Below are 26,829 nucleotides of genomic sequence, written 5' to 3' on the forward strand. Positions count from 1 at the left end.
AGGGCTCAGGAGAAGGAAGGACAATCGCAGAGCTCCCTGACCACGCGCTCAAACACTGCCTGTTCTCAGAAGCAGAGAGAGCCCCTGGGAGAGTGGATCAAATTACCCACCTGTTGTCCCTGGTGGTGACGTTTCAGGTGTGGATGTGGTGACCCAGGATTCTGCAAGTAGCACGAGAGACAAAGCCAGCGTTAGGCATCAGTGAAAGAGTCCTCGAGGAAAACATTGACGAGCACCGTGATGACCCCACATGTGCACCTGCCGCTTGCGACCTGTGTGTCCTGCTCAAGGCTCCGCTCAGCGAGGGCGTCTGGGAGGCAGGCCCTGCGGGACGGCAACCGGCTCGCTGCCCTCCTCGACGCCTGGCACGTTCGCGTCGCTGCTAGAAAACCTGTTCTACCTCCCTCGCTGGGCCTTGCGCTCCCTGGCAGGTCTGAGGGCTTTGCCCAGACCCTGCAGCTTGGACAGATGGAGTCGGGGGCCGTGGTGTTGGGACCTACGCCCCATCAGCTGCCTAGGCAACTGTGATCACTAATTGCCTGCCATCCCCCTGGGCACAGTATCCTCCACTCAGGGTGCCCATGTGACCAAACTGAATCTCAGCGCTGGCAGGCGGTGATGGAGGCACAATATCCCCAAGCTGACGTCCAAGCAGGAGAAGGTGAGGGCTTACGACATCCACCCTCCCACAATATTCCGGTCAGCGCAGACTAGGACTGGACCCAGTTCCTGGCACTCGAGCTGGCTTCTCAGACCTCGGGCCCCTCTCTCTTGAGATGGTGTCACCATGTGCCCAGAAGGGGGACCGGACATCTTGGTGGCCCACCCAAGCAGATTGCCGGCGTCCTCCCCGTGGTAACAGTTGTGTGAGTTCCAGCCTCCGTGCGGGCAGCTCCACAGGTGGGACTCATGTCCTGAGCAGCACGAGTCGTCCAGGACAATCGGCCCTAAGTCCTGACCGAACCCAGCACTTCCTGGGACCGACCAGGCCCAGACACAACCCAGCTGCCTGCACACCATGTGGGCGTCACTGCTGTCCCATACATCGTCACACACGGTGTCCTAGGAGGCTTGGTACAGGATTCCACCCGGCCCTGACACCGGTCACCTCCGTTCACCAGCCTCAGGAACAAAGGTGATTCTATCCCAACGTCTAGTGGGGGCACAAGGACACCTCCTGCCTGTGTCTTGGACTCACAGACCCAAGGCCTGTCCCAGACCCAGGGCCCTGCCTCACAGCCACAATGCCCTGGCCAGGAAGCCGGCCGTGGCCATGCCCACAGGTCAATCGTCATCTCAGGGAAAGAAGCTCGCACGTCCCTGCTGTCCGATCTGAGGATGCTGCGCTGTCGGGAAGCGCCCCGTGACCCCAGGGAAGGTGAGCGGGACAGCCACCCCCACCACACGGGGCACAGCCAGGATGCAGCCCACAGCCACAGGCCAGGCTGACCGTCCCCGCTAGTGCAGCTCGGTGGCTCCTGCTTCGTCCTGGTGGGCTCTGGCTGAGCTCCAGGAGGGGACAGGGATGTGGCCAGACAGCTACACAACAGACACTGTTAAATCCTGTTCCCAGGCCTGAGACGGGAGCGAGGTCCCAGCAGAACATGCCAGGTTGCGGGTCTTGCCCTGAACAGTGGACGGGGATCCCTGCTGAGCCCTTGCCCAGGGTCACGTCACAGAGCGGTCACAGCCCTATATGTGCGATGCTCACCTGTCTTCAGAAACCCTTCCTCCAACCCCTAGCCCAGGGCCTAGGAGAAAGAAGGACAACCCCAAAGAGCTCTGACCGCACGCTCAGACCCTGCCTGTTCTCAGAAGCAGAGAGAGCCCCTGGGAGAGTGGATCAAATTACCCACCTGTTGTCCCTGGTGGTGACGTTTCAGGTGTGGATGTGGCGACCCAGGATTCTGTAAGTAGCACGAGAGACAGATCCAGCATTATATAACTGAAAGAAGTCCTCAGTGAAAACGTTGACGGGCACCATGATGATCCCACATGTGCACCTGTCACTCGAGACCTGTGTGTCGTGCTCAAGGCCCCGCTCAGCGAGGGCGTCTGGGAGGCAGGCCCTGCGGGACGGCAACCCGCTCCCTGCTCACCTCGACGCCTGGCACGTTCGCGTCGCTGCTTGTAAACCTGTTCTACCTCCCTGCTGGGCCTCATGCTCCCTGGCGGGTCGGAGGGCATGGCCCAGACCCTGCAGCTTGGACGGAAGGCGTCAGGGGCCGTGGTGGTGGGACCTGCAGCCCATCACGTGCTGAGGGACCACGATCACTAATTGCCAGCCATCCCCCTGGGCACGGTCTCCGCCACTCATGGTGCCCACGTGACCGAACAGAATCTCCGCTGCTGGCAGCTGCCGAGGAGGCACAGTATCCCCCAGTGCGACTCCAAGCAGGAGAAGGTGAGGGCTCACGATGTCCCCGCCCCACAATATTCTGGTCAGCGGGGTCTCTGACCGGACCCCGTTCCTGACACATGAGGCCGTTTCTCAGACCTGGGGCCTCTCTCTCTCGGGACGGTGTCACTATTGGCTGAATCTCAGCCGCAGATGGACAGATGGGAGTCTGCTGAAGCCCACGTCCAGATCGCAAGCTCTACTGGGAGAATGGGTGACAAAGGGGAAACAGCATGTGCCCGGCGGGAGCTTCCCGGAGCCGCGGTTCACCTCTGGTGCTGAGGAAGGACAGAGTGAAGGGACCTCACGAGTGAGGATGCTGGGCACTCACCTGACCCGGATGTGTACGGAGTCAGACCGGCTGCGAGGAAGACAAGAAGAGTCAGACTCGGGGCACACGGTGTCTCCCCAGAACTGGCTCGAAGACACTCGGCCCTGACACACCGAGCTGAGCCCCCGCACGCGCCCTCTGCAAGGGCTCGGCCACTGCTGCCCAGCACCTCCCAGTCCCCTGGCCACTGCCATTGCCTGCCTCGCCGTGTCTCACAGCTGAGTTTCCAGACTAGGAACGCCAGCATCCTCCTGGGACAGGCCAGCAAGACTTTGCGTTGACACCCAGGAAGGGAGCAATTTTGGGTCCTCAAGAACAGGTCACTGGCGACGCCGTGTTACCTCGAGGTCCGATGAGATCGATGTTTCGTAACAGTCTCCTGTCTGCCCACCGAGCCATTCACCCCATCCCCGAGGTCCTGACGAGCCGGGAGCTCTGCCTTCCCGGTCACTTGTCATGTCCCACGGTACTGCTCTCCCTACCACCGTCACGGTATTTCATCCATGAACCCTTCGCGCTGGCACCTTTTCCTCCCAGGCGGCCGCCGGGAGAGTCCAGGTCATGCGGTCATCACAGAGGGACAGTATGGACCACCCCAGCCACGCACCCCCCAAATGAGGCTACGCCAAGGGTGGTCCCCCAGAGGACTCCAGGGTGGGAGCTGAGCTCACATTACTGAGGCCCAGGAAAAGTCTCCCCACTGCTGTCAGGGAGCTGAACCCGCGTATGAACACGGGCGCCACTGTCTTCTCCCAGAAGAACTGGAGCAACACCTGGACGATGACCGGGACACCAACCCAGGTTGAATTTTTAACTAGAGCACGTGACATGGGGCTTGGGGCCTGCAGACCCGGAATGCCCTCCAATTAACTGAGGTTCTTGTAGTGGGAAGTGGGTCTGTTCTCACCACTATGTCCCTAGAAGGGTCCCAGCCATCTTGGTGGCCAACCTGAGCATATGATATGAGCCTCATCCCGTGGTTACAGTAGTGTGACTTCGAGTCTCTGTATGGGCGGCTCCACAGCAAGGACTCATGCCCTGAGCAGCTCACGTCGTCCAGGACAATCAGCCCAGAGCCCTGACCGAACCCCACACCTTCAGGGATGACATGATCCAACTACAGCCCAAATGCCTGCACACCACGTTGGTGTCGCTGGTGTCCCACAAGTTGTCACACACAGTGTCCCCTCGGTACAAGACTTCCACCCACCGTGACACCGGTCACCTCTGTTCGCCAGATTCAGGAACAAAGGTGATTCCATCCCGACATCTAGAGGGGGTGCAAGGACACCTCCTGCCTGTCTGTCCTAGACTCACAGACTGGAGGCCTGTCCCGGACCCAGAGCCCTGCCTCACGGCCATGATGCTCTGGCTAGGAAGCCGGCCGTGGCCATGCCCACAGGTCAATCGTCATCTCGGGGAAAGGAGCTCACACGTCCCTGTTGTCCAGGTCTGAGGACGCTGCAATGTCGGGAACCACCCCGTGACCCCGGGGGATGTGAGCAGGACAGCCACCCCCACCACACGGGGCACAGCCAGGGTGGAACCCATAGCCACAGGCCAGGCCAAGACCGTCTCCACTAGTGCAGCTCGGCGGCTCCCGATCATCCCGGAGGGCTCTGGCTGAGCTCCAGGAGGGGACGGGGATGTGGCCAGACAGCTACGCGACAGACACTTTCACGCCCTGTTCCCAGCCAGGTGCGCTGGCCTGAGACGAGCGAGGTCCCGGCAGGACGTGACTGGTTGCGGGTCTTGTTCCGAACAGTGGACGGGGATCCCTGCTGAGCCCATGCCCAGGAGCCCATCCCAGGGAGGTTCACAGCTCGCTATGCGTCATACTCTCCTGTCATCAGAGACCATTCGTCTGACTCCTGGCCCAGGGTTCAGGAGAAGGAAGGACAATCGCAGAGCTCCCTGACCACGCGCTCAAACACTGCCTGTTCTCAGAAACAGAGAGAGCCCCTGGGAGTGTGGATCAAATTACCCACCTGTTGTCCCTGGTGGTGACGTTTCAGGTGTGGATGTGGTGACCCAGGATTCTGCAAGTAGCACGAGAGACAAAGCCAGCGTTAGGCATCAGTGAAAGAGTCCTCGAGGAAAACATTGACGAGCACCGTGACGATCCCACATGTGCATCTGCCGCCCGCGACCTGTGTGTCGTTTTCAAGGCCCCGCTCAGCGAGGGCATCTGGGAGGCAGGCCCTGCGGGACGGCAACTCGCTCCCCGCTCACCTCGACGCCTGGCACGTTCGCGTCGCTGCTAGAAAATCTGTTCTACCTCCCTCGCTGGGTCTCGTGCCCCCTGGCAGGTCAGAGGGCTTTGCCCAGACTCTGCAGCTTGGACGGAAGGCATCAAGAGCCATGGTGATGGGGACTGCAGCATATCACGTGACGAGGGGACCACAATCCCGTCATCCCTGTGGGCACGGTCTCCGCCCCTCAGGGTGCCCATGTGACCGAACTGAATCTCAGCGGCTGGCAGGCGGTGAGGGACACTCAGTATCCCCTTGGTCAGACGTCCAGGTAGGAGAAAGTGAGGGCTCACCTGAGCAGATGACACCGGCATCCTCCCAGTGGTTACAGTTGTGTGAGTTCCAGCCTCGGTGCGGGCAGCTCCACAGGTAGGACTCCTGTCCTGAGCAGCGCACGTCGTCCAGGACAATCGGCCCTGAGCCCTGACCAAACCGCGCACTTCCTGGGGCCGACCTGGCCCAGCCACAGCCCAGCTGCCTGCACACCACGTTGGCATCGTTGGTGTCCCAGTCGTCGTCACACACGGTGCCCCAGGAGCCTCGGTACAGGACCTCCACCCGGCCCTGACACCGGTCACCTCCGTTCACCAGCCTCAGGGACAAAGGTGATTCTGACCCGACGTCTAGAGGGGGCACAAGGACAACACCTGCCTGTCTGTCTTGGACACACAGATCCAAGTCTCGTCCTGGACCCAGGACCCTGACTCACAGCCACGATGCCCTGGCCACGAAGCCGGCCATGTCCATGCCCACATTTCAGTCACCATTTCAGATAAAAAAGCTACATGTCCCTGTTGTCCAGGTCTGAGGACGCTGCAGTTACAGGATGCACCCCACGACCCCGGGGGAGGTGAGCAGGACAGACCCCCACCACACGGGGCACAGTCAGGGTGCAGCCCACAGCTCCAGGCCAGGCCAACACTGTCCCCACTAGTGCAGCTCTGTGGCTCCCGCTTCATCCTGGTGGGCTCTGGCTGAGCTCCAGGAAGGGACAGGAATGTGGCCAGACAGCTACGCGACGGACACTTTCACGCCCTGTTCCCTGCCAGGTGCGTTGGCCTGAGACAGGAGCGAGGTCCCAGCAGGACATGCCTCGTTGCGGGTCTTGTTCCGAACAGTGGACGGGGATCCCTGCTGAGCCCATGCCCAGGGGCCCGTCACAGGGTGGTCACAGCCCTACATATGCGATGCTCACCTGTCTTCATAGACCCTTCCTCTGACCCCTAGACAGGGCCCAGGATAAGGAAGGACAACCCCAAAGGTCTCTGCCCGCACGCTCCAACCGTGCCTGTTCTCAGAAACAGAGAGAGCCCCTGGGAGAGTGGATCAAATTACCCACCTGCTGTCCCTGGTGGTGACGTTTCAGGTGTGGATGTGGCGACCCAGGATTCTGCAAGTAGCACGAGAGACAAAGCCAGCGTTAGGCATCAGTGAAAGAGTCCTCGAGGAAAACATTGACAAGCACCGTGACGATCCCACATGTGCACCTGCCGCTCACTACCTGTGTGTCATGCTCAAGGCCCCGCTCAGCGAGGGCGTCTGGGAGGCAGGCCCTGCGGGATGGCAACAGGCTCGCTGCCCTCCTCGACGCCTGGCACGTTCGCGTCGCTGCCAGAAAACCTGTTCTACCTCCCTCGCTGGGCCTCGCGCTCCCTGGCAGGTCGGAGGGCATGGCCCAGACCCTGCAGCTTGGACGGAAGGCGTCAGGGGCCGTGGTGGTGGGACCTGCAGCCCATCACGTGCTGAGGGACCACTATCACTAAATGCCAGCCATCCCCCTGGGCACGGTCTCCGCCACTCATGGTGCCCACGTGACCGAACAGAATCTCCGCTGCTGGCAGCTGCCGAGGAGGCACAGTATTCCCCAGTGCGACTCCAAGCAGGAGAAGGTGAGGGCTCACGATGTCCCCGCCCCACAATATTCTGGTCAGCGGGGTCTCTGACCGGACCCCGTTCCTGACACATGAGGCCGTTTCTCAGACCTGGGGCCTCTCTCTCTCGGGACGGTGTCACTATTGGCTGAATCTCAGCCGCAGATGGACAGATGGGAGTCTGCTGAAGCCTCCCAGATCGCAAGCTCTACTGGGAGAATGGGTGACAAGGGGGAAACAGCATGTGCCCGGCGGGAGCTTCCCGGAGCCGCGGTTCACCTCCGGTGCTGAGGAAGGACAGAGTGAAGGGACCTCACGAGTGAGGATGCTGGGCACTCACCTGACACGGATGTGTACGGAGTCAGACCGGCTGCAAGGAAGACAAGAAGAGTCAGACTCGGGGCACACGGTGTCTCCCCAGAACTGGCTCGAAGACACTCGGCCCTGACACACCGAGCTGAGCACCCGCACGCGCCCTCTGCACGGGCTCGGCCACTGCTGCCCAGCACCTCCCAGTCCCCTGGCCACTGCCATTGCCTGCCTCGCCGTGTCTCACAGCTGAGTTTCCAGACTAGGAATGCCAGCATCCTCCTGGGACAGGCCAGCAAGCCTTTGCGTTGACACCCAGAAAGGGAGCAATTTTGGGTCCTCAAGAACAGGTCACTGGCGACGCCGTGTTACCTCGAGGTCCGATGATATCGATGCTTCGTAACAGTCTCCTCTCTGTTCCCCGAGCCACTCGCCTCATCCCCGAGGTCCTGACGAGCCGGGAGCTCTGCCTTCCCGGTCACTTGTCATGTCCCACGGTACTGCTCTCCCTACCACCGTCACGGTATTTCATCCATGAACCCTTCGCGCTGGCACCTTTTCCTCCCAGGCAGCCGCCGGGAGAGGCCAGGTCACGCGGTCATCACAGAGGGACGGTATGGACCACCCCAGCCACGCACCCCCCAAATGAGGCTGCGCCAAGGGTGGTCCCCCAGGGGACTCCAGGGTAGGAGCTGAGCTCACATTACTGAGGTCCAGGAAAAGTCTCCCCACTGCTGTCAGGGAGCTGAACCCGCGTATGAACACGGGCGCCACTGTCTTCTCCCAGACGAACTGGAGCAACACCTGGACGATGCCCGAGACACCAACCCAGGTTGAATTTTTAACTAGAGCACGTGACATGGGGCTTGGGGCCTGCAGACCCGGAATGCCCTCCAATTAACTGAGGTTCTCGGAGTGGGAAGTGGGTCTGTTCTCACCACTATGTCCCTAGAAGGGTCCCAGCCATCTTGGTGGCCAACCTGAGCATATGATACGAGCCTCATCCCGTGGTTACAGTAGTGTGACTTCGAGTCTCTGTATGGGCAGCGCCACAGCAGGGACTCACGCCCTGAGCAGCTCACGTCGTCCAGGACAATTAGCCCAGAGCCCTGACCGAACCGTACACCTTCAGGGATGACATGATCCAACTACAGCCCAAATGCCTGCACACCACGTTGGTGTTGCTGGTGTCCCACAAGTTGTCACACACAGTGTCCCCTCGGTACAAGACTTCCACCCACCGTGACACCGGTCACCTCTGTTCGCCAGATTCAGGAACAAAGGTGATTCCATCCCGACATCTAGAGGGGGCGCAAGGACACCTCCTGCCTGTCTGTCCTAGACTCACAGACCGGAGGCCTGTCCCGGACCCAGAGCCCTGCCTCACGGCCATGATGCTCTGGCCAGGAAGCCAGCCGTGGCCATGCCCACAGGTCAATCGTCATCTCAGGGAAAGGAGCTCACACGACCCTGCTGTACAGGTCTGAGGACGCTGCAATGTCGGGAACCACCCCGTGACCCCGGGGGATGTGAGCAGAACAGCCCCCCACCACACGGGTACAGTCAGGGTGCAGCCCACAGCTCTAGCCAGGCCAACTCCGTCCCCACTAGTGCAGCTCGGCGGCTCCCGCTTCATCCTGGTGGGCTCTGGCTGAGCTCCAGGAGGGGACGGGGATGTGGCCAGACAGCTATGCGACAGACACTTTCACACCCTGTTCCCTGCCAGGTGCGCTGGCCTGAGACAGGAGCGAGGTCCCAGCAGGACGTGCCTGGTTGCGGGTCTGGTCCCGATCAGAGGACGGGGATCCCTGCTGAGCCCATGCCCAGGGGCCCGTCACAGGGAGGTACTCAGTCCTCTATGTGCGATGCACACCTGTCTTCTGAGACGCTTCCTCTGACCCTAGCCCAGGGCCCTCGAAAAGGAAGGACACCCCCAGATCGCCATGCCCACATGCTCAAACCCTGCCTGTTCTCAGATGCAGAGAGGGCCCCTGGGAGGTGAGTGAAATTACCCACCTGTTGTCCCTGGTGGTGTCGTGTCATTTGTTAATGTGGTGACCCAGGATTCTGCAAGTAGCATGAGAGACAAAGCCAGCGTTAGGCATCAGCGAAAGAGTCATCGAGGAAAACGTTGGCGGACACCGTGACGATCCCACATGTGCACCCTGCCGCTCGCGACCTGTGTGTCCCACTCAGCAAGGGCGTCTGGGAGGCAGGCCCTGAGGGACGGCCACCTGCTCCCTGCTCACCTCGACACCTGGCACGTTCGCGTCGCTGCTGGAAAACCTGTTCTACCTCCCTCGCTGGGCCTCGCGGCCCCTGGCATGTCTGAGAGATTTGCCCAGACTCTGCGCCAAGGGGTTTCCTCCAGGGGACTCCAGGGTAGGGGCTGAGCTCACATTACTGAGGCCCAGGAAACGTCTCCCCACTGCTGTCAGGGAGCTGAACCCGCGTATGAACACGGGCGCCACTGTCTTCTCCCAGACGAACTGGAGCAACACCTGGACGATGCCGGGGACACGTACTAACCTGACTGTGTTTTCAACTAGAGCACTTGACATGGGGGCTTGGGGCCAATAGACTCAGAGCGACCTCCAATTAACTGAGGTTCTTGGAGTAGGAAATGGGTCTGTTCTCAGCGCTATGTCCCCAGAAGCGGCCCGGCCCTCCTGGTGTCTCACCCGAGCAGATGACACCAGCTACTCCCTGTGGTTACAGCTGTGTGAGTTCCAGCCTCCGTGCGGGCAGCTCCACAGGTAGGACTCGTGCCCTGAGCAGCGCACGTCGTCCAGGACACTCAGCGATGAGTCCTGACCGAACCCTGCACTTCCCACGGCTCACGTGACCCAGCCACCGCCCAGCTGCCTGCACACCACGTCGGCATCACTGGTGTCCCACGCATCATCACACACGCTGTCCCAGGAGCCTCGGTACAGGACCTCCACGGCCCTGAAACCTGTCACCTCCATTCACCTGCCTGTCTTTATTGGACTCTCTGACCAAAGGCCTATCCCGGCCTAGGGCCCAGCCTCACGGCCATGATGCCCTGGCCAGGAAGCCGGTTGTGGCCATGCCCACAGGTCAATCATCATCTCAAGGAAAGAGGCTCACGCGTCCCTGCTGTCCAGGTGTGAGGATGCTGCAGTGTTGGGATGCACCCCATGACCCCGGGGGAGGTGAGCCGGACAGCCCCCCACCACACGGGGCACAGCCAGGGTGCAGCCCACAGCTCCAGGCCAGGCCGACACTGTCCCCGCTAGTGCAGCTCAGTGACTCCCGCTTCATCCTGGTGGACTCTGGCTGAGCTCCAGGAGGGGACGGGGACGTGGCCAGACAGCTACACGACAGACACTTCACACCCTGTTCCCTGCCAGGTGCGTTGGCCTGAGACAGGAGCGAGGTCCCAGCAGGACGTGCCTGGTTGTGGGTCTTGTCCCGAGCAGTGGACGGGGATCCCTGCTGAACCCATGCCCAGGGGCCCGTCACAGGGAGGTCACTGCCTGCTATGTGCGATGCTCAACCTGTCTTCAAAGACCCTTCCCTCTGACCCCTGGCCCAGGGCCTAGGAGAAGGAAGGACAACCGCAGAGGCCTCTGCCCACACGCTCAAACCCTGCCTGTTCTCATAAGCAGAGAGAGCTCCTGGGAGGTGAGTCAAATTACCCACCTGTTGTCCCTAGTGGTGACGTTTCAGGTGTGGCTGGGATAAACCAAGAATCTGCAAATAGCACGAGAGACAAAGCCAGCGTTAGGCATCAGTGAAAGAGTCCTCGAGGAAAACGTTGGCAGACACCGTGACGATCCCACATGTGCACCTGCCGCTCGCGACCTGTGTGTCGTGCTCAAGTCCTCGCTCAGCGAGGGCGTCTGGGAGGCAGGCCCTGCAGGACGGCAACCTGCTCCCCGCTCACCTCCACGCCTGGCACGTTCGCGTCGCTGCTAGAAAACCTGTTCTACGTCCCTCGCTGAGCCTCATGCTCCCTGGCAGGTCTGAGGCCTTTGCCCAGACCCTGCAGCTTGGACGGAAGGCGTCAGGGGCCATGGTGGTGGGGCCTGCAGCCCATCACATGCTGAGGGGACTTCAATCTTTTATGGCCAGCCATCCCCCAGGCCACTATTTTCCTCACTCAGGGTGCCCATGTGACCGTGCAGAGTATCAGGGGCTCGTAAGCAGTGAGGTAGGCACAGTGGCCCTCTAGTTCGATATCCGGGCAGTAGAAGGTGAGGGCTTACAATGTCCACCGTCCCACAAGATTCAGTGCGACCTAAGATTGGGCCTCGTTCCTGGCACAAGGAGCTGCTGCTCGGACCTAGGGCCCCTAACTCGGGACAATGTCACTATGCCCTACTATGTCAGAAGGGGACCAAGCCATCCTGGTGGCCCACCTGAGCAGATGACGCCGGCATCCTCTCCATGGTTACAGTTGTGTGAGTTCCAGCCTCGGTGCGGGCAGCTCCACAGGTAGGACTCCTGTCCTGAGCAGCGCACGTCGTCCAGGACAATCGACCCTGAGCCCTGACCAAACCGCGCATTTCCTGGGGCCGACCTGGCCCAGCCACAACCCAGCTGCCTGCACACCACGTTGGCGTCATTGGTGTCCCACAAGTCGTCACACACGGTGCCCCAGGAGCCTTGGTATAGGACCTCCACTCGGCCCTGACACCGGTCACCTCCATTCACCAACCTCAGGGCAAAACTAGAAGTGGGTCCTGAAAAAAGACATGAAAATTCAATCTCTCTTCTGTCCTGAATAAAGAGACCCTGAGTTGAGTGAGATTCACAGTTCCTACATGGATGACACTTCTGGGTTGAGGTTCATGTTCCCCAGCAGTAGGACTCAAGGAAGCCTGCCCATCATTTCTTTCCCTCAAGGCTGCTTTAAAGCACCCTCGGATGTGGGCGAAGCGTTGTGTGCTTTCTAATTGGTTTCCCACAATGCCTAGCAATCCATCTCCTGAGCTTGGACTTGGGATGCAGGCGCCAAGAAGGGAAGCCACCAGCCTGCATCTCAGTGGCTCCTGGGATCAGCCTGGGCACCGGTTGCGGTATACCAGCAGAGACAGCTTCCTGGTCCCCACCAAGGCAGCCCCAGCACTGGGGCTGTGGAGACTCCATCTTTAGCTGATTCATCCATACATAGAAGCCCCAACCAGCTCGGCCTGAAGCTTATGCTGAAGGTTCTGTTTCCACTGAGGCCCTACTCAAGTCACTATCAAACCCAAAGTTTGCCAGAATCTTTACAAACCGCGAACCCACTGAATATCATGACGATACCAGGGTTAACTGTCTCTGACACTTAGCTGTGCATACTGTGAGCAGCAGAAATCAAGAAAAATGACAGAGTTGGGGGAAGCTCATTTGCCAGTGACACCCATGGACTAGGCTTAGTGACCTCTCAGTCTCTCCAGGATTACGCCCCCGCGAGCCTGTGAGCTGGGCTCAGGCACTGACCGTGCTCTGGGGTCTCTGGTCTTCAGAGTGGGCATCTATATAATGAGGACCCTGTTCTCCAAATAACGTACACGCATGGGCAGCAAGCACACGAAAAGCTCCCCAAGGTCATCATTTGTTAGGGAGATGCAAATGAGAACCACGGTGAGTGGTTCTATCTCACACCTGCGAGGATGAGCATAAGGAAAAGGCACGTAATCACACGTGTTGGTGAGGATGTAGGGAAATCAGAACCCTCATCCACTGCTGGTGGCAACCTACACGCTGTGGTCCCTCTGATACACCGTTCACTGTTTCCACAAAGAGTTCAATACAGAATTATCATATGACCCAGCAATTCTGCTCGGAAATATACACCCAAAAGAATCAAAAACGGCTATTAAAGAAAAAACAAATTATACACGAAAATGTGCAGTAGTACTACTCACAATAGCCAAAAAGTAGAAACGACCCAAACATCCATCAACAGATGAATGAATATATAACAGGTGGTCTACTCATCCTTGAAAGATTATTCAGGCATACAAAGGGAGTCCTGATACACGCTACGACATGCATGAACTTTGAAAGGTTCTGTTAAGTGAAAGAAGCTGGTCACAATATGGCCCATATTGTTTGATTCCATTGAAATGAAATATCCAGAATAGACACCACCGTAGAGAGCAACAGCAGATCCTGATTTGGGAGGGAAAAGACTGGGGTGGGCTGGTTAATGGGGATGGGCTTTGCACTGGGAATGACGAAAAATCGGGAACCAGATCGTGACGATGGTCGTACAAGGTGTAACTATGCCAGACCCACTGCACTGCACACTTTAACCCATAAATTTCACGGCCGTGGAAAGCCCAGAGACCGAAAGGACGGATGAGCAAAACTATTTGGCCTTTTTCCCCAGTCCTGACTCTGGTCCAGGATCCCCGTCTTACTCCAGGGCTGTAGCGACAATGAGCAGTGACATCTGCTGTGCCCGAGAAAGGAGCGGGACCAGGCTAAAGGGCACCGGGGGCCTCTGAGTTCCTCCGCGGACCCTGCACAGGCACGACTCAGACACTGACCCTGAGATGGAGGCCAGCTGGAGAGCAGAGCGCGGAGGTGGCCTGACACCCCAGGGAGAGGCTGGTCCCTGCCCTCTGACCGGGGACTGAGGGAGGGACAGCCGGCGTCCGGCAGAGAGTACTGGGGGAAGACAAGCTCCCATCGAGAGTGCGTTCTGTGTGTCTCAACACCCCCTCTCCCGCCCTGATTTGTATGGAAACGGAAACCCTCCTTCCTATGAAAAGACGACAACCAAAACCACATCCCATGAGGCCCCAGGAGGGCCGGTGCCATGTCCTCTCCCTGTCCCCGGGCAAATGTGAACATGGGCACGAGACCCTGACTAGGCCATCAGAGCACAGGGAGACGGTTCGGGAGACGGCGCTATTGTCAAGTGAGCCGCTCAGAGTCCTCCCGGGGCTCGTCAGCCGGAGACGCTGGACACACGGTCTTTCTCGTGGTGGAACGTAGACTAGGGCTAGTAACACTCGCCAAGTGCAGAAAGCAAGCTGATCGTGAAGCCCTATACACACACAAAGAAGTGGAGATGAGCAAAGAGCAGATTGAAACTTCTGGATCCAGCCATACCCCAAGCTAGACCTACCCCTGAATGCTTTCAACCTGTGAGCCGTGGAGTTCTCGTCTAGCTTCAGAGAGTTTGAGTTGGGATCCTGTCACCTGCACACAAAGCGTCCTGACTATAACAGCCCCTCACTGGTAGGCGAAGGGAATCCATGATTGTGGAGGATACAGGGAACCCTCCCCATCGGATGAGGTGATGAGCGTGGAGGTTTAACCCAGGTTTAAAGAACTTCAGCACGGCTGCTGACTCCCGCGCCGACGCTGATGCTTTGGCCAGCTCCAAAGGATGCTTACCATAGGAAGGACATGCTGTGTGCCAGCAAACTGGAGAGAAAACACCACAGGTTTAGAAAGCAGGAAATAGCATCAGGGTTGGGTCTACGCACCCTGGCAGTGGTCAGGGACCGTGGGGTCTGAGGAGCTATGTGGGCTTGGGGAGAATGAAACCTTTTCTGAGAGCCCACAGTGAGCCCAAATCATGCCCAAATGTCAACAATAACGGCCATGACGTTCTGCAATCTGCAAAAACAATTACCATGCTTCGTTGTAAAATGTGTTTTTGCTAAAATCATCCCTTAGGCTCTGCCTAAAGTAGACACAATGAAAAAAATCTCTGTTCTAAGGTCACGTGGACAAAGCAGCACACATGGCCACAGGGCAGAGTCTCCTCCTTCATCAAAGCAGTAGGTGAAAATGTGGGACCAGAATGCTCTTCTTCCCCTGAGCTGGGCTGGAGCTCAATATGTTGTGGGCTCCACCAGAACCAGCTCCTTGCTCTAGAGAGATAAGGGAAGAAACTGGGAGGCAGAACACTCCCGGTCCCTTTCTGGAGCTACTGGGGGGGGAGGGGTTCGTGGTGCTGAGCAGGGAGTGAGGAGACATGCAGGAGTCAGAGGTGGGAGGATTCACCAGGGCCCTGGATTGGGGTCTGGCAGCTGTGACAGAGAGAAGGTCAGATCAGACACACAGCACAGAAGATGGCACACCAGAGGCAAAAGTGGAAGAACACTGAGGAGATTAGGCATTCGGTCGAGCTTGTGCCTGTCACTGAGACACAGAGGCATTTGAGATCCAGCCCCTGGAAAGATGTTCCTCGTCAGACTCCATGAAGACCCCACCCATGACTTCCACTGTCCAGGTGGGGACCAGCCCTGTGTCCAGACGTAGTGACTGAGTGACTCAAGGCCAGTTTTCGATCTTGAAACTTGCAGCATTTCACTCAGGCAGCAGGACTGAGGAGCCCAGCTCCAGGACAAAGTCCCACGTGCGATGTTCAAGCCCAGCATAGACAGCCAAGGGACCCTGCTGGGCAGTCCTCGCTGCTTCGCATAGAGACCTGGTGCGCGGAGTTCACAAGGTTCTCTGCACAGAGTTACAGTAAAGGACTCTGGACACGAGACTCTAAGGGAACTCGCGACATAGCTGTAATGCCAGGCCATGCGCCTCGGCTCAGAGGCCTCCTCGAAGCCTTTTCTATGTCATCGGCCTTGCGCTGTCGCAGCAGAGGGCAACGGCTTGGGTCTTAATTTCAGTTTTGACCAGAGCCCTAATTCACCATCACCAAACCAGGCACGAAAATAAACGAACACTGATCTAGGCTGAGAGCGAAAGAAAGTTCAAAAAAACAAGAGAATGAAAAAGGCTTTGAGATGGAACAAAAATTTACTGCAAACAACACCATGAGAAAACCTACCCGACGAATAAATAAACGGGATATCTTAGGGGCTCACCTGAGCAGATGACGCCGGCGTCCTCCCCATGGTTACAGTTGTGTGAGTTCCAGCCTCTGTGCGGGCAGTTCCACAGGTAGGACTCGTGTCCTGAGCAGCGCACGTCATCCAGGACAATCGACCCCGAGCCCTGACCAAACCGCGCATTTCCTGGGGCCGACCTGGCCCAGCCACAGCCCAGCTGCCTGCACACCACGTTGGCGTCATTGGTGTCCCAGTCGTCGTCACACACGGTGCCCCAGGAGCCTTGGTACAGGACCTCCACTCGGCCCTGACACCAGTCACCTCCATTCACCAGCCTCAGGGAAAAATCGGAACTGGATCCTAAAAAAAGACATGAAAATTCAATCTCTCTTCTGTCCTGAATAAAGAGGCCTTGGATTGAATCAGGTTCAGAATTCCTTAGGGACCAAAACTTCTGGGTTGAGGTTCATGTTCCCCAGCAGTAGGACTCAAGGAAGCCTGCCCATCATTTCTTTCCCTCAAGGCTGCTTTAAAGCACCCTCGGATGTGGGCGGAGCGTTGTGTGTTTTCTAATTGGTTTCCCACAATGCCTAGCAATCCATCTCCTGAGCTTGGACTTGGGATGCAGGCGCGAAGAAGGGAAGCCGCCAGCCTGCATCACAGTGGCTCCTGGGATCAGCCTGGGCACCGGTTGCGGTATACCAGCAGAGACAGCTGCCCGGTCCCCACCGAGGCAGCCCCAGCACTGGGGCTGTGGAGGCTATGTTTCCTCCTTGTAAAACAGAACTCATCTCCCTGTTGCTTTGCTGGCCCTCATTCAGTGCTGGGATGCTGCAGGGGACACCCTTCCCTCCTGTCACCACCCCCCACCTCCTCTACTTTCAGAGTCTCCATCCAGAAAATCACCCCGTTAATTAACCACTCCTCCCCCCACTCACAAGATGGGATTTCAAGTACCAGCTGCTGATTTCCATGGCTCAAACATATCGTCAAATGACAGATGTACACATCACCGAGATATTCCTGAAAAGGTGGTCCCAATTAGAAAGAAAGGCCATTCTAAAGATGCATCCCTGGATGCCGAAATATACCTGCTCCAAAGTGACTGCTTGGACGCCCTTGGGGGAGCCTTTCTCATGTGGAGGTTGGATTATCAGGGTCACACCCTGTGCAGGGTGGCATGTGCACACAGCAGTCCACACGGCAAGTACCAGAGGTTGCTCTAAAGATGGACCAGTGAGCTAGAAACTCCCCTATGGGGGACACACAGGTAGCCTCAGGACAAGGGCCCCTTGGTGCTTGAGCACCCCCCAGCACTCTGTGAGCAAAAGAATGCGGCACTGGGGTTTGCTAGGTCAAGGCGGAGAATTTTTCTTTTCCGCTGAGGGTGTAAATATCTTCTGTCATTTAATCCCCAATAAAGAGAACATATTAGTTACTCCTCAGTTTGATTTTGGCATAGATTTAAGTTTTAAGGACCAGAAGTCCCCAACCTTTGTCCTCCACCTTGAAAAGGAGGAGAAAATGCCACTTAGGAAAGTATTTGGTCATCCTAGGCCAGGAAGGGTCAGGATGCTGCTCATCGAAACAAGTCCCCTGTGTGACTGTATCAGCAACTCTGGATCGGGACGGAGACCGAAGCCAGCCTCCGACCCCTCCCAGCTCTAGGACTTCTGGCAAGTCCCCCGCACTCTCTGAGTCTTCATTTCTTTATCTGTGAAAAGGGACAGAAATACCTGCCCTCCAACATCAAACAAGACGTGAGTAGAGCAGGTAAACGCGAAGCATTGCGTGTGTGTGCCATGATGCTAAGGACAGCTGGAGCCCCCGTCCCGAGAGTGGCACAGGTGACAGGGCGAGGTGATGTCTGCACTACCTGAGCACACGACTCTCGCGTCTTCCCGCTGTCCACATTCATAGTTGTACCACCTGCTGTGGAGACAGCTCGACAGATAGGGCTCCCGTCCCGAGCAGTACACAGTGCCCAAGAGAACATTCTCAGAGCCCTGACCGAAACGCGCCCCGCATGGGGCCGGCACTGCGTGGCCACAGCCGAGCTGCCGGCAGACGACGTCGTCACACACGGTGCCCCAGGAGCCTCGGTACAGGACCTCCACCCGGCCCTGACACCGGTCACCTCCATTCACCAGCCTCAGGGACAGACCTACATCGACTGGGCGGAAAGCCCTCGCCTTCACGCTCAGCCCCCCGGCTTCCCACCGGCGCTCCCCGCCCTCCGTTCTCTGACCACGGCCCCGTCTCGTTCACCGAGTTTTCCCCTCTCCGGGAACTCACGTCGCTGCTCTTCTCAGCCCTCCACTCAGGCTACCTCTTCCTCCTGAAGGACGTTCTCACCTACTCTGAGAGCTTTCCAGAGAGAGGACCCCAAATCCGCCCCTCCGATGCTGATTGGTCCTGACACGCCCAGCCCCAAACACTAGGCCACACCCCGCCCACACCCCGCCACCCCGTGCTCAGTGGTCTCCTTCCCCCGCTGGAATCAACGCCGTCACGTGCTCCGCGTCCCCTGCGTTGGAAACCGGGTGTGCGTATTTGAGCCCTTCTTTTCACCTCTTACATCCAGCTTATCACCAAGGTCGTTTTATCCTTCATTCCCACCGCCATTTCATTAGGGCAGAGCTTTCTTCTCTTGAGCCCAGCCGACCCCAGGGGACTCCCAGTTTACGGCCTTGGCCTCGCCCTTCCTCTGTTTAATCCATCCGTGTGCATTCATTCAACCAGCATTCGTGGAGTGCCCAGCCTGTGTCCATTCCCCTGCTCATGGGATTCATCTGACTCGCCTGGACTGTCCCAAGTTTCATCCTTATAAATTGTGCACGTGTTCAAGTCACTACTCAAAATGCCTTAGTGGACCGTCCACTTCCACCAAGATCAAGTCCAAAATGGCATGTGTCCAAGAGCGGGCCTCAAGCTGCCTTTCAAAATGCTTGTGAGGGGCTTAGAGAGTCCGGTTCCCACAGGTAAGATGGCTCTGACTGGGAGTCACTGGCACCTCACGATCCTGCTAAATCACCTGCACTGATCATGCCAGGAAAACAGGCGGCAGGTCCTAAAAGACCCGGCTGAACACCCTGACGGCAGGAGCTGAATCCTGGGTGTGGCTTTTCAATGGTTAGTTTGAATTAATGACAAATGTGTGGTCAGGGAATGACCAGAAAGGTCGGAATGAGATGACAGATAAGGGGGCAAGTGGTAGCTGTAAGGAGCGCGTTAGGGGAAGAGGGAGGAAAAGCCGATTGGATGTTTCTAGGCAACTCCCCCGGTGCATTATGGGCTGGCTCCGGTCACTCCTGTGAAGGGTTACTGCCGAAGACTCCCGATCTCCCTGCCTCAGCCTGTCCCCAGCTGGACATCAATCGCCAGAAAGCTGTTCCTCACGCCCCTCCCAGGCCACTTTAGGGCTCTCAAGGAATGCTCCACAAGGGCAGGGATTGGTCTCAGCAGAGCCCAGAAAGCCATGGCAGCTCTGCTGTCCGAAGCGAGCACAGAAAAGACCGTGACATACTGATCCCCTGTAAAGGGGACATGTTTCCACTATACAGAATGAGGAGAGACAGGTGCATTTAGTAAGAATCGTGGGACGAGGCAAAGGAAGCTGTCCCAGGTTCAAATCTCTCCCTGCCCATTTATCCACCACGTGACTTTAGACGTAACTATTAACCTCACTGTGCCCCAGCTCCCCCATCTGCAGAATGGGGGTAATAACGCTGCTTACCTGTGCCAGGCAGCACTTTCGATGCTTTTGTATGCATTTTCTCATTTGGCGTATAGACATAATTCTGTGCAGGACACCTAGCAAGAGCTCGGGACATGTCAGCTCTCTTCAGCACAGCTGTCAGCAACTGTGGGAAGAGGCACTGACCTGCCCTCATTCCCGTCTCTCCTGACGCTAAGCTAAAGCTAATCTCATGCAATGTATGACCAAGAGGAAGCGAGAAGGAAGGAGAATGACAGATGGGACAGGCCTAGGGTCTCTGCCTCCTTGACCCTTCATTCTCTACCCCTACATTCCAAAGGGCACAGGGACCCTGGCTCTGTGACCAAGACTATACTCCGCCTCACCCAGCCAGCAACAGCAGCAGCAGCAGATCTGGCTGACCCAGCCAGTGAGCAAAACCCCAGGAACACAGATTTTAAAAACAGGTCTTACCATAGCCTGTACTCTGGGCAGTGGGTCGACTGACTTAGAAGGAAACCAAACGCATCTCAGACCAGAGGCTCCGCTGTTAGGAGCCAACCCCGTAGTCACGGACGCCGGCTTGCGCTTCGCCTCGCAACCCCGCCAGGGGGCGCGGTGGTTCGTCTTGGGTTTCTGTGCCCGCCTTGTCCTGGGCTAAAAGCGCGTGGGGTTTTGCGTAGCAGATAAAACAAGCAGGCTGGCTCTGGGATGCTCAGCTAGTTTACATGTAACAAAGTACACGTCTTTACCAGGCCCCCGACGCTACCATTTCGAGTCACAGGATGTCATCTATGCCCAGAAAGGAGGGCTGAACAAGAGAAGGCCAGTCACCCTGGCCATGCGGGTTCCAGGGCCTGTGAATGCACCCCCCTCTGAGATGTGAGTAGAGTCAGCTCTGGGAATAGCCACTCAGAAGCCCCTAATAAGTAACTATTTAGGTGCCAGATGTCCTGTTCCTTCTGATCCATATCCTGAGGGTTTTTCACTCGATCGTTAAGAAAACAGAAATCTAGAGAATCTCGCACCAGTGGTCCTGGGACCCCACGCATGATGGCGGCACTAAGCACTGTGACACGGGTCTCCGCTGTTCACCAGTGTCAGGGCCAAATCTAGAGGGAGGCACAGAGACTGGCCTGTCCGTCCCTTCTGAGGGACAAGGACCGGAGCTGTGTGCGATTCCCAACCGTTCGCAGGAGCCAAGGATCCAGAAAAGACAGGACAGTGAAACAGATTCCTCGGCGAGTCGGTGTTTGAACTCAAGGAGCTAAACTTCCCTGCCTCTGCAGTGGAGCTTGCCAACCTTGTGTTCTGAGGGGCCCTTGTGGCCATGTCACTTTCAGGTCTCACTCCTGCCTCTGCCTGACCTCTCAAGTCCACTTCCAACCACGAAAAGCTGGCTGCGCCCATGGCACACCCCTCCCCCACCGGTGGGAGCACTCGGGCCCGGCTCGGGGATGACTCCCCACTCGGAAAGCAGAGCCGTGTTCCAGGGCCAACGAGACCCTACTAAAACGCCCTCCTCCCTGCACCTCAACGTTCCACACTCTTCTCCCCCGCGCCCACCCAAGGGTGCCGATTCTGAACGCTTCGTCATGGCAGACGATTGGAAGCATTTCCTAACTTGGGAACCCGGGGTCATATGCACGAGCTCTGTATATGTCATTTTAGTTAATCCTCAAAACAACTCTGTGGGGAAACTGTGGCTCAGGAAGCTGGCCAAGGTCGACTGACTAGTGAGTCACATGGGCGGAACTTGTCCTCACGCAGTCGCTCTTAACCAGTTCACTCTTCTGCCTCCTGGGAGATATTTCTGGCCTATTGGGGCGATTCGGTCCAGGTCAGGGTCTGCACTTTTGCAAAGGCAAACACGCTCGTGCACACATAGGGCCAAAATGACAAGGACACGGTGAGCAGAAGAACTTATCATTTAGAGCATGGACGGAGGTCGAGGCCGTCACCATTTCCCCAAGACTTATAAAAAGTTCTTACATCCAGAGTGATTACATCCAGAGAGCCTCAGGTAGATGCCACTGTTCCTACCCGCCCTGCTTCCCTGCCGACTGGCTATAACCCCTGCCGGGCACCCAGCAGGCGGACTGGGATGGGGAGCCCAGAGCACAGGAAAGAGGGCTGGCTGGGCAGAGGCTGGCGAGGAGACTCAGAACCTGTCTCCGGGTCCGTGTGGGATCTCATGAGGAGGAGGCCGAGGGCCCAGGTGGACCCCATCAAAGGAGGTCCTTCCTATTCTATAGTGAAACCCAGAAAAATTCTCTGCAGCCGTCCCTCTTGTACTGAGTCCTGGGGGTGGCCTTGAGCCCACCACCACCCAGCCCCAGAGTTTAGTTACCGGTTGTCATCTGTGACTCACTGTAGTGCCTTCTGTTGTTTGTGTTACGATAAATACAAAGAAAAAACAAACAAACAAACGAGAGCTCCCCTGAAAACAAGCGTTAAATCTGACCCCCTTGCCAACAGCAGCAGAGGGGGGGCTGCGTCTCGCTGCACTGCGGGGGGTCAGCGGAGCTGGTCCCTCGTTGATGAATTCACTGGGCAAACGGGGACTGATCCCTGACTGCCACGTGGCACTGCGCTACAAGTCGGTGGGGAGGAGGCGTCCGTCACGGAGGTAAGGCTCCGTTCCCCTGAGCTCAGCTGCTGCTCGGCAGCCACACCGGCCATTCGGTCTCGGCCGGTGGGGAAGGCGGCAGGGAGGGCTCATGGGAATCCCAGAGGGACGAGTTCACGGGCTTCGGAGAAGGACAGGAGGAACCAGAGAGAAGTGGCTGTTTCAGCTCGGCTTGGGAGAGGCATAGACTTACATCGAGATAAAAAATGGAGTAAAAGTAGGATTGCAGATAAAATTCTGCAACCGGCTAAATTTAATTTTCAGATCAACAATAAATACTTGTTTAGTGTTCAATGTGTCCCAGGTCCTATATGGGATATACTCATACTTACCAAAAAAATTGTAATCTGAGATCCAAATTCACCCGAGTGTCTTACATTTATGTTTGCCATACCTGGCTATTCCAGATGAAAAGTGTCCCATAGGTGGCAGGAGACAAAACATTCTCTTAACTGACCTTCGTGGGATCCCTTGACCAGGTCAACTGAGTTCCAGGGCTGGTGGGCTGATGGCTAAGACTCTGGGCAACTTCCCCCTCCGCTGACCATGTGGTGTGAGCAACAAGAGGCAGATATGCGCTTTTGCCAGTTTCGCTTGGCATTTCGATTAAATTATGTATCAAGAAATTTCATGAAATATAGGGAGAAAGAGAAAAATGTCTATAAAAACAAGGCTGAATGCTTTCGACATAAAATCGACTTGCCAAAAACAGGCAGGTAAGATGGCAAAAAGTATAGGAAAATGTGTAGAACAGTGGAAGACCTTCTGTACTCGTACTGCTTTGCAACTTTATTTCATTTCATGCTCCTGTAGAGCAACTACAAATTATAGATATGCAAAATGGGTGCCGTTTACGTAAGAAAGATATTTCGGTTCTACCAACATCCCTACTGAGGATAAACCTACAGCAACAAATTGGTGAATCAAAGTGCAATTATGTGCTTTAAGTTCAAATGAAACACTTCAATTGTGTATGTGTCATATTTTAAACAACAATTTGAGTAACAAACCAACCACCTGTCCCAGTCACCCTGGAAAACAGTTTTTCCAGAGCAACGGTTCTCAAAGTGAGCTCCACCGGTCGGCGGCACCCGCCGATGCCTGCACCGTGTCAAAAATGCAGATTCTTAGGCCTCCCCCAGACTCACGAATCAGGAACTCTGGAGCTGGTGCCCAACAAGGTGTGTTTTAACCAACCACCAGCTGAGTCTGGGACACACTAGAGTGAAACCCGCTGTCCTGCAGCCACGTGAAGGACACGCGACAGCAGAGTCAGTGTAGCAAACAGAGCGACTCATTCAACATTTCAACGCTTCCCGAGCACCCGCTGGAGGCCAGTGTCCAGCAGGTGGCGGGTGCTGACCTGGCACGGCGCCGCCTCCAGAAAGTTGCTTGAGATCTACAGGTAAGCAGTAGAGAACGGAGTCTGGGGACGGTGGTGAGGGGGGCCCAGGAGTCTGGCAGGGGGTGACACGGGATTTCCTGGGACTATACCAGGAGGTTCTGGCAGATGTGAGCCTGGCAGACAAGATGTGGGCTACAAGGAGCTCCGAGGAAGGAGAGACACTGGAAAGAAACTGCTCCTTCAAAATAACCTCACGAGAATAAGACGACAAGCCGCAGGAAGCTCCAGACTGTCCCTTGGTGGATGAGGAAGAGCCTCCCGCAAACATTACGCCACCCGCGTTAAAGACATTCTCACGATGCCTAAAAGCCCCTCCGCTAGATCGTCTCCTGCTTTTTAAGCCATTAATCATTGCCAAAACCCCTGACAAATTGTGGAAAAGGCAAGTGCCAAGACCAAGGATGTGTAAGCAGTTATTACTTCCTCATTTTGCAAAATATTGGCCTTAAAGAAATGGGGCCGAGGGAAGGTAATCTGAAAAAAATGTTCAGGGATAGCTTTATGAGTTACAGAAAAGTAGCAGAGTAAATACAGAAATTTCCCGTATCCCCACCCGAGCTCCCTCAAGCCACCGACATCTTACGTCACCGTGGTACATTTGTCCCAACTACCAAACCAAGCCTGGTGCGCTCCCATTAACTAAACTCCAGGGTTTTGTTTGCATTTCTCCCGTTTTTTTTTTTTGTTTTCTGTTCCAGGGTCCAATCCAAGATGCTCCCTTGCACTTACGTTGTTATATTGGGATAAAACATTAGAAAATTGCCTAGAAGAGTATCGGTCAATGGTCCCTAGTCACCCTCTCTGTGCCGGACACTGCAGGGGTGACCTCATGTCTATACAGCTCTATGAGGTTGGAACACAACTCCATTTTGCAAATGCGTAAACTGAGGTTTGCAGAGTTCCCAGAGCTGGGAAATGGCAGAGCAACGGCCCCCTCCAGCCCCGCACGAACCGGATTCACTGACTTTTTCTCAAGAGTTCGTGTGAGGGCCGAAGCAGAGCGGCGTGCCTGCTTGCTGCCACGTCTCCCAGCACAAAACTCCCCCGTGGGGCTCCAGCTGAGCCCCACAGTTCATCCCCAAGGCTCTCTGCAAGGAACAGTGAGGATTAAGGGGCCAAAACTGCCACTCAAATGCCAGCAGATTCTAATCCTGCAGGTTCTAATCCTGGCCCAGCTGCTCACCAGCTACTGATCTTGGACAAGGCACAGCACCTTTCTGAGCCTCAGTTTCATATTCTGCAATGGGAAAATAATGAGACCTAAGTTTGGGGTTTTAGCCGATTTAGACAAGAGAATATAGGCACACTGTCTGGCCGAGTACCTGGTACAGAGCTCTCTGCAGAAGGTTAATTCGCACCTCTAAAGTGAAAACACAGACACATATGTGCACATGTGTGTGTGTCAGCGCACACGTATGCACGTAACATTCTGGTAAGGCCACAGGTTCCCTCGATCCGAGAGCACGGCTGCCTTAAGCCCGTTTGCTAATAAGGGCAGGGCAATTCAGCCCTGTCCCCGAGGGCCTGATATGCATCCCATGTCACTTTCCACAGTCAGTGCCAATCCAAGGATTAACTTTGTACCGATAAAAGCTGGAGCTAAAAACATGGCCTCCCATCTTCAAATATATTTATAGAAACACGACCTCCAGCCCCAGGCTGCCTAGAGCCAGTACCCCTGAGGTCCTCCTGACAAGAAGGGAAGGTGGGCGTCCTCTGTCAGCTGGTCCACTGGTGTCACCATGCCATGCACACACATCACACAATGCAGGCTGCTCCCCGTCACCAGAGCCGTGAGAGCTTGGTATCGGGGTGCTGCTCTTATGAAAGTAATTTCCCAAATGAAGCTTGATCTCAGAGCTTCCCCCTCGAAGCCTGGGGTAGGAGTGAGAGCTCCAGAAGTTATCTGGAAATTAAGATACTCTTGTCCTGTCTTCTGAAATTCATGAAATAGCAAAAGGGGACATCAAAGAAAAAAGGGGGAGAGAAGAGAAGAAGGAAGGAATAAATAAATGAAGGATGGAAGGGGAAAAGGCAAGAGAGAGATCATAGATGCCAGAGAGATGAGAGAGGGAGACAGAGACAGAGACAGAGAGACAATGAGACAGACAGACAGGGAGGTGATAGCAGGCTGGCTCATTGTCCTATTCCCTTAATATCTCTGTAAGTGACATTGAGATTCAACAGTCACACCGATTCGTACATGGCTCTTTTATGTACAATTTATCACTCGACACTAACACAAAGATATGCCGAGTTACTAAGCCTCAAATCATTTATCTAAAGCAGTGAGTGACAGACACACACTTGGGATCTTAATGAGCTCATCTGTGCTCAGCTTCTTGTCCTGGTTTTCTCAGTAAATATTCATTATCAAGCCAGACACACCTGCAGAAAGAAGTCGCATAATGAGCATTTACGGGAGCAGACTTTTCTGCCCATTTTCATAGTACCTAAACTGTGTGTTTAAGCAATTATGGCAACGTTTTAGCGCCTCTTAATAGCATACATATAATAGACTTTTCCTTCAGGAGTTTTTCTAAGACAAATCAATTATTTCCTTAGTTGAGTGACTCACTGAAAACATCGAGATTGACTTTTCCTAACCATAACCATTGTATTTCTCAGCCAGAAACAACAACAACGAAAAAGAGCCATTCCTTCTAAATACTTGCAGTTACAAATACTAGCAAAGACCTGTCTCCCCCTTGATGTAAAACTCCCCTCGAGATGAAGTCTAGCACCAAGGAACAAGTAAATATAATTTGTCATTTAGATTTGCAGGAGTGAAATCGACAAATATAATAAATATAATACCTGTAGATAGAAATGGACTCAATAAGAGACACATTTGAAGGATGAGCTTGGAGATCCCCATTTTGCTGGATTCTTCTAAATTTGAATGAAAATACCTTGATATTTATACGTTCCTAGCTGAAAGGAGGCGTGTCCCCTGGGGTAGTATATTTCTATTGCGACCATAAATCAATAAAAAGGAAGTGAGGGACTTTGTTAACAGTCAATAGCTAATCTGTGAGAACAGTTTAGGCGTGCAAGATTGATTGTCCTATGAACAATCTGGCTATTTCTCAACCGCAAATGCACTTGACATTGCTGATACCAGTTCCAACTTCCTTCTAGGGGAGCCTCGACTGTCAAGTGCTCCCTGCCTATA

At 55.7% G+C, this 26,829-nt stretch overlaps 1 protein-coding gene across 1 annotated transcript in view; it reads right to left on the minus strand.

The window, feature by feature from the left end:
* Nucleotides 1-26,532, minus strand: part of DMBT1 (deleted in malignant brain tumors 1) — a 48,197-nt gene extending 21,665 nt beyond the window's left edge. The window contains exons 1-10 of the mRNA XM_039870796.1: nt 26,472-26,532; nt 15,960-16,283; nt 11,547-11,870; nt 10,828-10,878; nt 9,178-9,228; nt 7,193-7,222; nt 6,321-6,371; nt 5,275-5,604; nt 1,857-1,907; nt 111-161 (exon numbers count right to left, since the gene is read on the minus strand). Coding sequence (XP_039726730.1) covers nt 111-161; nt 1,857-1,907; nt 5,275-5,604; nt 6,321-6,371; nt 7,193-7,222; nt 9,178-9,228; nt 10,828-10,878; nt 11,547-11,870; nt 15,960-16,283; nt 26,472-26,532 — 1,324 coding nt within the window. The remainder of the gene's footprint in view (nt 1-110; nt 162-1,856; nt 1,908-5,274; nt 5,605-6,320; nt 6,372-7,192; nt 7,223-9,177; nt 9,229-10,827; nt 10,879-11,546; nt 11,871-15,959; nt 16,284-26,471) is intronic.
* Between the last annotated feature and the right edge of the window lie 297 nt (nt 26,533-26,829).

The sequence above is a fragment of the Pteropus medius genome, unplaced genomic scaffold (assembly GCF_902729225.1).
Source record: "Pteropus medius unplaced genomic scaffold, Ma_sr-lr_union100, whole genome shotgun sequence".
In the NCBI taxonomy this organism is placed as follows: Eukaryota; Metazoa; Chordata; class Mammalia; order Chiroptera; family Pteropodidae; genus Pteropus; species Pteropus medius.